The following is a 12,381-nucleotide window of genomic DNA, read 5'->3' as shown; positions in this document are numbered from 1 at the left end:
TAGTAAGAATAAGTCTATGTGCAGGATGAATAGTATGAAGATCAGTAGAATAACTATGTATAAATGTAATTACATTAGGCCTATGTACATTTGTAAATAAATAGAAAACTATGGGTGAGAGGGATAAATAAATTGTATTTAATCGTAAAAGTAAATTGCATTAAATTAAATTGCAATTAAAAATCTTTTCAGTAGGCTTTAATGTCACGCAAAAAGTACAACCAAAGCTGAGCTTGATCAACTACAACGTCTAAAGAACCAGAACTTCAGTGTAGTTTTTTGCTGGGTCCCAGGCCATGTTGGTCTGAGGGGAAATGAGAAAGCGGACAGTGCTGCTAAGCAAGTCCTCAATGAAGAAGTCACAGAATGTCAAATCCGTGCCCCAGACCTTAAACCTATACTGAACTCTTACATCACAGATAAGTGGCAATCTGAATGGGATTAATGTACCAACATCAAGCAAGGAATGTGAATTTTGGCATGTTTTCATGATCCACTGGGTCGTTATGGGCCACACAAAATACGGTGTTGCTAAAATTACTCCTATTGTGGCTATTAGAGACATGCGTTCATGAGTATTCAGCTACATTTAATGAGTTAAGTAAAATACATTCACACACAAAAAAAAAAAACATCACTAATGTTGTGGACATTACTTTATTCTGAGATACATCAATAGGCTCTCAAAACAATCCTAAACAGACATAAGGTCTTTATAGAGCAAATCCATATAGATTATTTGTCAAATAAACCAGTAAAACAGAATTAGGGGATGGAATATATAACATTCACACTCATAGCTCATATTTTTAAAATAAATCAGTGAAAAAGTATCCTGACAAACAAGCAGCATTTGAATTCCTTAGTCATATTTCATAATTTAAATTCTTCTAGGTTACCTGATAGCCCAGTTTGAGAGGTGCAAGACGCGTGACATTATTTATTTTTGCAGCCAATCACTGCTGTTGTTTTATTTTATTGATTTGATCTTAGTCATAGAAGATAAATTCAAAGCAGGCCACAGGTAAAATCCAACGAACCGCATTCACCCCGCAAGCCAATAATTGAATAGCCCTCTCCTAGAGCTTTTGCGGTATTGCCACTGCTCCAACACTGAAAGGCACTGTTAGAATGCTTGGATCAAGCCAGGTTCAGCATAGCGTATGCCACTGTCTGCTCACGTTGGTGACCGGACCAGGGCAAGCACACTTTTGCAGTTCCCGCCGGAAATGCAGTCTAGTTATTTGTTATTCTTATAATATTTGTCATTTCTTATACATATTTAGCCAGCTCTTCCACTTGACAGAACAACTCCGTATCGGTTAAGGATGTCACGCATGAAACAATGCTGCAGAAACACGAAAATACGACTTTGAGTTTAGTAGGCCATAATTTTCAGTTCCTGTTTATCTATTGCACGATGGGTAATAATTTAAAGGAATCGTGTTGCAGTCTTGTAAATAGTGACCCTGCAAGATCCCTAGTCATTGCAAAATCATAGTCTGTGACTTAAAACTCTACTACTTGTCTTTAGATGTGAGAGGGTCTGAGACTGTAGTCTTTCAAAAATCTTTTCCAAATCTTTGCAAATCTTTCCAAAGTCTGTCAGTGTAAGGAGGGCTTGAGGTGAAAGTGCTGTGGAGAAATTGCAGGATTGTTTGGCTCTGCCACCTAACCACACCCAGTTTACCTGCTGGGAAACCCTGTAGCTCCGAGCAGGGGGCTCAGACCAGGATAAATTGTTTGCTCGCCCTCAGTTCACTCTTTTGTTCATCTCAACCCAGCACTCCAGTGTGTCCTGCTTTGTGTGCGTCTTTGAGTTAACGTAAGTCATCACTTTAATGACCCTCACTATGACTTTTGTGATGTTTATCAGTTTGTAGAGTAGCTCTGCCATCATGTGAAGTTAAGGTCTTTGTTTGTTGGTTTGGTGTGTTGGAGTCCCATGTGAGAGATGATTAGGTGATGTTGGTTGACTTGGGATGTTTGCTCTTTGATGCAGCACACATACAAGTAAATAACAAAAGAACAGATGAATTGAAACTCAAATAAAGTTCACTTGTGTTGCACTGAAACCTGCCATCTCCGTGTCATCACTTCATACCATTGAGCCTTCTGACCGAGGCTCTGCCTGCTCGCCACACACTCACTCTACCTCGACCCATATCGCCCCCTACAGTTCCTTCAGTTGGGTTGTGGAGGTTAGCAGACTAGAATAGAATACTGTTAAGAATACTGTTGGGTTGTGGAGGTTAGCAAACTATAACGTTACAGCTACTTGTCAGGACTTGTCGTGCAAGGCAAGTATAACTGCATAATTATAGGCTGTTCATCTTATTGACTCCAATACAGAAGAGAAGTTTATACTTTTTGAGATATTTGTAATTAAAAGTGTATTTTCCCCCCATAGACTTGAATGGGGGCTGTGATGTCTTAATAGAGCCAGCTGTGCTCGTTAAGTAGTTCTCAGAGCAGTTCCCAGGCTAATCAGAACACTGGCACAGGTGTCACCTGTGAGGAATTCAACTGTCTCAGCTTCTAAGCATACAATCTAGCTCTACCTGAACTACACATCCTGTTAAAGTGTTTCCTGTGTGTCAAAATAAAAGTCCCAGCCATTTCTCATGCATTCAGCATTATATCTCCAGAACGGCTTGACGCATACATGCTTCAAATTTGGTAGTGAGAGTGTTTTATGGACTCAAAGATGAAGTGAGTTGAAGTTGGAGGTTGAAGGTCAAATATCAAGGTCAAAAACACCTTGAGTATGATATCTCAAGAATGCCATGTCACACAAGATTCAAATTTGGTTACTCCAAAAGCACCTTTGCAGGTATCACAATTACCCTACCAACCAGCTAGCAGCAAGCTCAACAGCCCCACCAACACCCTAACCAGCAGACTGCATCCCCTTGTGTAATTCCTCGGAATTGCATTTCTAGTGTTTACTTGATGTCTACAAGTAAAGCTTACTTAGAAGAAGTTATCCTTACTTAAGACTTTAAAGTTCTGGTTACTTACTTCCAACTAGTAAAGTTTACTTCATGCCCTCAAGTAAAGCTTACTTGAAACAAAGTTGTATTTACTACTGTTAAATGAGTTACCCTTACTTTGAGTTGGAAAGGGTACTTTATGTTGGATAGTAAAGTTTACTTGCAGAATATACACAAATAGTTGGCACTATTAGATTAGATAACTTTATTGTCATTTTGCAGAGTACAAGTACAAAGACAACAAAATGCAGTTTGCATCTAACTAGAAGTGCAAAAAAAGCAGAAAAATGCAATGTGATATACAAAGACAGGTGGTGCATAGACAGGATAAGAAATATGCGGTGTAAACAGTAGTATACAGTTGGTTTACAGAAGGTGGTTTAGAGTAATATAACTTAGGTATAAATATGTGCAGTGTATTAGCAGAATAAATATGGATATTCGGTATGAACCATATAGACATATATGTACAGTATACAGCTATGTGCAGTGTGGTAACAGTACTGTAGTGCAGAAACAGTAACATTATAACAGTAGTAAGAATAAGTGTATGTGCAGGATGAATAGTATGAAGAGCAGTAGAAAATGCCATGTATAAGTGTAATTACAGTATGTACATTTGTAAATAAATAGAACACTATGGGTGGGATAGGTTAGCGTAATTGTCCGCGGGTGGTGGGTGTCCCCCGTCAAGGTTTCCATGGTCATGGTGGACCCTCAACAGGCACAGGCAAGGAGGCATCGGGCGGGGGCTTAGTTGGTTGGTTGTCACCGGGATGCAGAGCTAGAGTTCAGTAGGGTGACAGCCGCAGGGAAGAAGCTTCCTCTGAACCTGCTGGTTTGGGTGCAGAGAGACCTGTAACGCCTCCCAGAGGGGAGTGGGGTGAACAGTCTGTGGTTGAGGTGAGAACAGTCTTTGATGATGCTGGCGCCTTCACGCAAGCATCACTTGCCCTGGATGGCCTTGATGGAGGGGAGTGAGGAACCGGTGATGCGTTGGCCAGTTTTCACCACCCTCTGCAGTTTTTTTCGGTCGTATTCTGGTGTAACCTCCATGTTTCAATCAGCAGTGTTTGAGCAACTGACCTCTGACTTCACATCCAAACAAGCACAACTTGCATGTCCAGTTCATTGCTCTGCATTTTCAGTTTTCCAACTGCAAAAAGAAAAAGAGGCCTAAATTATTATCAATATGCATCTATTGGCCATGTTTAACTTAAAACAGCTGATTAAGTTTATCACATTAAATGTTAATTTAAATTATTTCTCCAGAGACCTAATTAATACTGTTAAGCTAAAAATATTATGATTTAGCAACTTAATTTTCTCTATTGCTTCAGGCCTAGTACATTTATCACAATAGAATTTAAAATGTCAATCATACGTTGGAATTGTATGACGCCATTTTGCACCTCAATAACGGCACATTCGTTCAAATTCCACACACTGCAACCCAAGTCCTCTTGCTAAATCACAAAGAAAGATTTTAGATAAAAGACCATGGCTTCCCATACAAAAATGTGATATATGGCAATATATGTAAATCACATATATTATGTATATGTCAATGTATGCTTCACACATATAAGTCACATATATACACATACATGTCAAATATATTTCAAAATATATATAATTTGCACTCATATAAGGTAAATATATTGCAAAATGTATGTAATGTTCTGCTATGTCACATTTATAGAAATATGTCACAATATATGAATCAGAAATATAACATTGTTGATGTTCCAAAGAAAACACACAAAATATTTGTTTAACCTTTTATTAAAGTTTAGTTTTTCTACACAAACAGTGAGTACACTCTCCAGGTAGAAACTTTTTTCCCCTTTATGGAAGTGGCACACATTGATTTGGCATATGCAGAATGTACTCCGTGTTCTCAGGGCAGCAGTCCTCACAAATCACCACCTGCAAACAGGGAACAGAGAAGATTAATATGCTGTAAAACACACAGAACATGAAAAGACCATCACTGAAGCACTACTACCTTTACATGCATCTTTAATAAACACACACCTTGGCACAAGTAAGCTTAAATAAGGGCTATGAGATGAAGAACATGTAGCCTAATGATCCATACATCAGAATACTTTGACAAGATTTGGTAAAGATTCTTGAAAGATGGAGTCTTAACTAATGCCCCCCATTCAAGCTTTACTCAAAAGACTATCTTTCAAGAATCTTTCCCAAATCTTCAAAGTCTTCTGTTGTAAGGATGGCTTAACACTACCCTTCACAAACTAAAGATCCATTTAGGCCTACTAACATTCACGTTAGCCTGCATGGTTATTAGCAGCCACTTTAAATATAAGTTAGCTGCTATAGCTAGGTTAGCTAACTTACTCACACCTGATATTTCATTCAAACTAAAACTTATATTCATAACGACATCTCAGACAGGCTTGTTGTTGGATATGATGTTAACTACCATTCTAGATATTCCACATCATGGTAAAGTTAGTTAATGGAAAAGTTAACATTAACAGCTAACATCGCTAACATTAGCAATATTAGCTCGCTAACATTATCGATAGCTAATTGATAACATTAACGTTAGCTAATTCTAACATGATGGTTAGACTGTTAACAAACGGATTTGGTTAACATTACATTATAAAAACAATATTTTATAACTAATTCCCGTTTACTAAAGGCTTTCTTACCTTGGATATGATGACAGCAGAGTTTGTACAGCTTAGGCTACACAGTCGGATGCATGACAAAAAGTGACGGTTGAAGTCACCGTGGTTGGAGTTCAAATGTCAGTCCAGGGTGGGGGATGGGTATTGCTGTGTGCGCATGCGCATGTCAAGATGCGATAAGCATCCGTTATATTTGAAGTAGCTTTGGCCTCACACATTTTTCATGCACATAGTGCAACCCAAAGCGCTCCACACAAAACATTGACACATAAGGCAGCATAGTCGACACCTTATCTGTGACGCCAAGACATAAACAAATATATTCACACTGTTCTCCATTTGGAAAATAAGTAATGTAATCTAGTGTATGGATATGTATGCCACCATATATGGAGACTACAAATATGTCTGCCACATATTCACACATAAAGTTCTCCATATATTTAGAAAATAAGTAGTGGAATCTAGTGTATGGATATGTATGCCACCATACATAGAGACTACATATAACTCTGTCACATATTCACACATAAACTTCTCCATATATTTGGAAAACAAATAATTGGAACTAGTATATGAAGATATATAGCATCTTATATGGGAAATTAAAATATTTTGTATGCATGTATGGACATATAGCTTTGAATATATGTTTGACATAAATATTTGAATCACATATATGTCTATATAAGTAAAATTATAAGTCCCTGTTATTTGACATATGTTCATACATTGCCATATATCACATTTTTGTACGGGTTTCTCAGTCAGTAAGGTTATGAGTCCAATTATCCTAATTGTTTTATCAATACAGTAGGAATATCGACGTAAACCATACACCGTTTAATCTTTACACGTTTTGAATCAACTTAGCATGCTAGCAAGCGTTTCTCATGAGAAATGGCTAACATTTAGAACTAAACTTCATTAAGAGAGCTCATGAAGACAACTGCTATTGGCAAATTTATACAGCCTAGTTCTAGACCCCAGGCGCCACCACTTCCTCATAACTTCGATAACAAAAAATATCAAAGGGCTTGAATACCTAGAATATTTGTTTTCTGCTCTGCATGGTCTGAGGCAGTGTTAACAAAGATCTTTGGTGTTAACTCGCATAGCTGCTATCAGTTAGCTGCAAACTGTTAGCAGCTAGCGCATATATCGGCCACTTAGCAAGTTAAACTTTACATTACCCCAGCTGTTAATGAAACGAATGTACAGTTTTGCACAAATGCTGTTAGTTCAACCTATACTGTAAACATTCGACACATTAATACATACTGTAAACTTACCGGACAGAGCAAGTCACTGGTGAAGCTGCGTTACACTCCCATCCCAAAAGTCAGCCACACCGTCCACCGACCGTTGGCTGTGGAATCCAGAATGCTCCCTCTGCTAACTGTGTGCGTGTGCACTGCGTGAGTCCAGTTTACTCAGGTCTGAGTTGTGAAGCTTACTCGTGTAGCCTATCTCAAGTTTTAGACCCCATTGTTGCAAGTTCGGCACATTACTAATGTTACTCTAGTAAGAACACTAGGTCAGCCTATAGTAAGTAAAGTACAGTATACTTGTGTTACTGCAGTAAGATGTAGTGTTATTTTTTACAGTGTATTTAACTGTCCAGTCATTCCAACTATATTAAACCTTGTCTACCTAGCAAATAATTTAACCTTTTAAACTATCCACCTATTTAACTGTTCAGTCATTCCAACTATATTAGACCTCATCTACCTAGTTCAGTCATTCCAACTATATTAAACCTCATCTACCTAGTTCAGTCATTCCAACTATATTAAATATCATCTACCTAGTTCAGTCATTCCAATTACATTAAACCTCATCTACCTGGCAAATAATTTAACCTTTTAAACTTTCCACCTATGGACCCTTTCAAGAGAGTTCCATTATCAGCATCATAGTTGGCCCCACAAGGCTTCCTTTTTAACATTCCATATGTTATCTTAATGCAGAGGAAGTAGATTGGGGCCCAAATAGAACGTTCAAGCATTGTTTTTGTTTACCTTGTTGAAAGGGTCTATTGAACTGTTCAGTCATTCCAACTATATTAAACCTCATCTACCTAGTTCAGTCATTCCAACTACAGCATATTAAACCTCATTATGTTGGTTGCCAATTAGCACATCATCTGTTTTAAAAATATATTTCACACCATATGTTTTGCATTTTCATGCACTGGTAATTCCCTGGAATTGCGTTTTCTAGTTCCTATTTACTTTTGTAATTAGTAATTTTGTAATTTTGTAATTGCTTTTGCAATCTGTTCCCCTGTCCTTCCTGTTCGTTCGTGCTCGGCAGTCGACTGATCGCGACTTCATTACAAGATGGCGGCCAGCGGAGAGATTCTCTTAAGGTACTGCTTGTATTTAAACAGTCTTTTTAAATAAACTTCCTGTGCACTTCCAAGTTCTCAGTATCTCGTTTTAAATGTCAGGACCCTTAGAAGTCTACCAATGCAGTGTGGAGTTACTTGGAACATTTTTAATGGTGTAAAAATAGCGATTTAGCTGCCTAGGCTACGCTATGCCCCCACAGCTAGCTGAAAACCTTATGCAAGTTTGGCGAAAATCGGCGCAATTCCGAATACTAGGGGGTGACCGAAGGTGACTATTGGACACATGTAAGTACTCGGCAACATCTTTCAGTGCAGCTAAGGTCAATTTCACACCGAAATTCCCCTTTAAATCCCCCCCACCCACCCACACACAGTGGGGACTAGTGCATCACACCTGTAAGGAGGTCTACAGAGCCTAGCCCCATTTAGAACCGGAGAAGGCTAGGCCTACACGTTTTTCGACTATTTACTGCCATAGCAGGCTAATTGGCTGCAGCTTTTGATCTCACCATTCACGTCTTGGGAGAGAACCCATGTGCTATATTTATCCTACCGCAACTAGCACTATTCCTCATACAAGCTCCCGAGTGAACATGAACATGTTCATGCCTATGTGAATGTACAAGTAGCCTGTTTTAAAATTCTGTTTTCGCTTTTAGGCTGTAGGTACATTTCAGTTGACTCCATATCGTCGAGCCGGTCGTCACCACATACCCAATAGGATTACACGTAGGTCAAAACGAGACACATTCGTTGGAGACTGTTCAGGAACGAAGATTTGACAGTCATCAATAACGATTTAAGGCTTGCTTTCGCTTTTTTTAAAAATCCTTTTTACAGCACTAATTGAGCGTGCCGAATTTTGGGAAATCGTTTTGACAATGATGTTCACTTTCGCTGCCTTCTGCTATATGCTCTCCTTGGTTCTCTGCGCTTCCTTGATCTTCTTCGCCATTTGGCACGTAAGTGTTTATATTCACAGTTAACTTTGTTCAGTGGCAAAACCAGATGCAATCGGTGCAGTCTACGCCCGTAATATTAATATCAGCTAAATTGCCAGACTAGATAGGCTAGATGCTGACACCATGTAGGCTAGGCTTTCAAGTAATTAACCTAAATCATTAGCCTGGGTTAAACGAAATCCAGTGGTTTTAAAATATATTCTGCATGTGTTTATCGAAAGTAAATGTTTAAATGTAAGCATTGCCTTCTGAAAAATAATTTAGCCGACCCCTACTGCAGTGTCAGACTATCGTTGCGAACTAGAAACTTCCTAATTGCTCTGTGAAATTTCAATGTTTCTGTTTTACGGACTTACGATTGCGCAAGAGTGTCTATAAACTGATGCTTTATTGCTTTATTTTGCATCATCTCAAAATGCTGAAGCCTGCTAGATCATGCAGCAGTGTAGGCTATGAAAGTTAGCTGGTTGGAGATTCTGTTAAACTGCAGCTTTCATAACAGGAGAGTTGCCCCAACAAACACGTAGCTTAACGTTCATGGAACGTTCACTGAAGGTTCACTAAAATTAAAAGGAAGATTACAAAACGAGAACATAGACTAGCTAACATTTTGGTGACCCTGTGGTTCTATTAGTTATATTTTGTATCCTTCAACAAACATTCTTACAATGTTCTTTTAGGTAGTCTAGGCTAAAGGTTATTTTGTAGAACCATAATGTAGCCTAAATGATAAAACAAAAAAAGTGTGATGGTGGTGGGGGGGGCTTCTTCTGTTGAACTGAACAATTAAACAATAGGCAGGCCTATATATATATTTTTTTTTTTTTGTAAAGCAATAATAATAATAATGAATATAATGTCCAAAGATGTTTATCATGTGATAGGCCTATACTATGTGATATGAGGCTATGGAAGGAAAGGAAAACTATAACTTACAGACTATATTTCTATTACTATACTATTTTTCAATTATCTGTTCTAAAGAAATTATATTACATTGTTCCATTAGGGTGCATGTGGTGCTATTTTCATAATAGATTATATTTATTCACATGTACATAGCATGAGGTCTGGTTTGGCTATATAAAATAAAATAAAAAACACTGTATAGCCCCCTGGTTTGTACGTCAACAGTGCACCAAAGTCACTCAATGGTGAGTGAAAGTGAAAATTGATGGGAAAATGGACTGCATGAGGGTGTGCAAATTGAGGCACTTTCCAGACATGGCAAGTTCAATTACTTCTTAGAACCTAATGATCATATAAGGAAGATAAAAGTTAACAGGGCATCAAAGTTAGACAGCATTTTAATTTGTGAGTCAGGAATTTTCAAAACAGGAAAAGACATCTGCACACCATTTAGCTCCCATTCATAATATTTTTTTCTTTTGTGACATTTCGAGATCTTGGCTCTTCCTCAGACACAATGAAAAAAAAGATTGTGAATGGCAGCTAAATGGTGTGCAGATTTCTTTACCTCTTGTGATAGTTTCATACTGGATCCTGCACCCGTCCAACTTTGGCCTGGGATGTGCGTGGTCTTGGTTCTACTGAGTGCACATCAGTCTCTCCCGCAGATGTAACCTTAGCATTGCAGATGTAACGTAACCTAACGTAATACTATTTTGGGTATTATAATAGGACTGTTGTCAATTTGGGTAATTCCATGTCAAATCAGACAAGGTTGTTGTTGCACTGTTGGTGTTGTCTTGGTGTAGATTTTGTTCAAACCCTACAGCCCCTGTATATCCCAAACCCTGTATATCATGAATAGGTTCTAAAATCAAGGCCTGTAAAATATTCTCCTATGTCCGAAGTCCTATGCCTTCATATTTTTTTCCAGCCCTTGATATTACAGCTTGAAAAACACATTACCGGGGACGCAATGTTTGGGAAATTATATCATAAAAAGTATTATTTAAAGCTAGCCCAAACTTTGTAGGATGCAAGAATCACCCCAACAAACACGTGTTCTGGAGACGTCCTCTATAGGTTTAATTTTGTGTAACCTTCATCAAACGTTCGGCTGAACTTTAGGGAATATTCCCTGTTGGTTATATTAAGAAAACATCTCCTTTAAAGAACATCTCCTTTAAAGAACGTTCCCTGGAAAGCGTAATGCTTATTTTTGTCAAACCATAAAATAACCTTTAGGGAAGTTTTATTAAGATCACATTTTTGTATTGTATAGGCTTATCAACATCAGTGGAGTGAGGAGTAGGTATTTCATAGTGTCATAACATGGCTGATTTTGTGTTGCCTGTGTGTGATGGAGGGCGTGAAAGAGAGTGAGTGAATACATGTGGCGGTGTTGTGGGGTGTGGTTGCTGGGCAACGGTCAACTTCTGTTCAACCAAAGATACTTTTAGCTTTATCAACTGTCTCTGGTTCGACCACAGGTTCAATAAAGCATTGGAGCTGTGTTCGGATTTGGAAGTGTCTTGGGAAGTGGATATAACTTAATTTCAACTGAGGTTCACATTGTAATTTAGCTTTATTTGCTTCCCAGCATGAATTGCAAGAGTAAGTCAGTTGCCTCGTTTATAGGCTATTATTGTGTACATTAATATATAAAAAAGGATACGCTCAATAAAAACTGTTGTATTTGCCTATTGTAAAAGACACACTGTAAATATGAAACGCATGAGGTGTAACCCAGTATAAGAATTCGGCTTATTCATATTTTCATGATCTTGGTTGAGGATGTGAGCTGTCATTAATGAATGTGTGCAGAATTAGCTGAATTCTTGCAGATTTTGTAAGAGGTAAGCATACGAACATAAACTAATAATAGTAGTGGATAATATAATAATAGTCACATAATTGCAGGGCAGAGGATGGTAGTCTCTCCCATGATAAACGGTATGCTAATCTCTCCCAAGACAGTGCATGCTCTGTAGTGGCTTCAACTTGCTGAGAAGAATTTTTAGCCATACGAGACTATAGATATTGTATGCAGATAACATAAGATGCAGGGACCTATCTTACACATGTCAGAAAGCGCAACACAAGGCTTATTCTTATCTTAAACTCAAAGTGATTCATTTTTCGCCTTGCGCTCCACTTTATTAAACCTTGCGCCCATGGGTGTGGTAATTCACGGCATGTGGTGTGGTCTGGTGCATGATCCAAAAATCGTTATCTTACACCCTCTAAAAATCATTATGCCACTGACCAAGAAATACCTGGTCTATAGCGAAAGGTGTATATAAAGCACAGCTGAAAAGGCACTGTCACACGATGTAAGTAGCAATCAGTCCCAAACAACTCCTCTGCAGATAGATATTACTCTTTTGATCCCGTGAGGGAAATTTGGTCTCTGCATTTATCCCAATCCGTGAATTAGTGAAACACACTCAGCACACAGTGAACACACAGTGAGGTGAAGCACACACTAATCCCGGCGCAGT

General features: G+C 38.3%; 1 protein-coding gene across 3 annotated transcripts in view; it reads left to right on the top strand.

Moving 5' to 3' along the window:
- Nucleotides 1-8,454: 8,454 nt before the first annotated feature.
- cnih3 (cornichon family AMPA receptor auxiliary protein 3) overlaps nucleotides 8,455-12,381 on the top strand; it is a 145,237-nt gene continuing 141,310 nt past the window's right edge. For all 3 annotated transcript variants that reach the window (XM_048251299.1, XM_048251298.1, XM_048251300.1), the window contains exon 1: nucleotides 8,455-8,971. In XM_048251299.1, the coding sequence (XP_048107256.1) occupies nucleotides 8,891-8,971 (81 nt within the window). In that variant the 5' untranslated portion in view covers nucleotides 8,455-8,890. The remainder of the gene's footprint in view (nucleotides 8,972-12,381) is intronic.

The sequence above is a fragment of the Alosa alosa genome, chromosome 8 (genome assembly GCF_017589495.1).
Source record: "Alosa alosa isolate M-15738 ecotype Scorff River chromosome 8, AALO_Geno_1.1, whole genome shotgun sequence".
NCBI classification, from domain to species: domain Eukaryota; kingdom Metazoa; phylum Chordata; class Actinopteri; order Clupeiformes; family Clupeidae; genus Alosa; species Alosa alosa.
The sequence above is the reverse complement of the archived record's forward strand: the minus strand, read 5'-3'. Positions and strand labels throughout refer to the sequence as shown.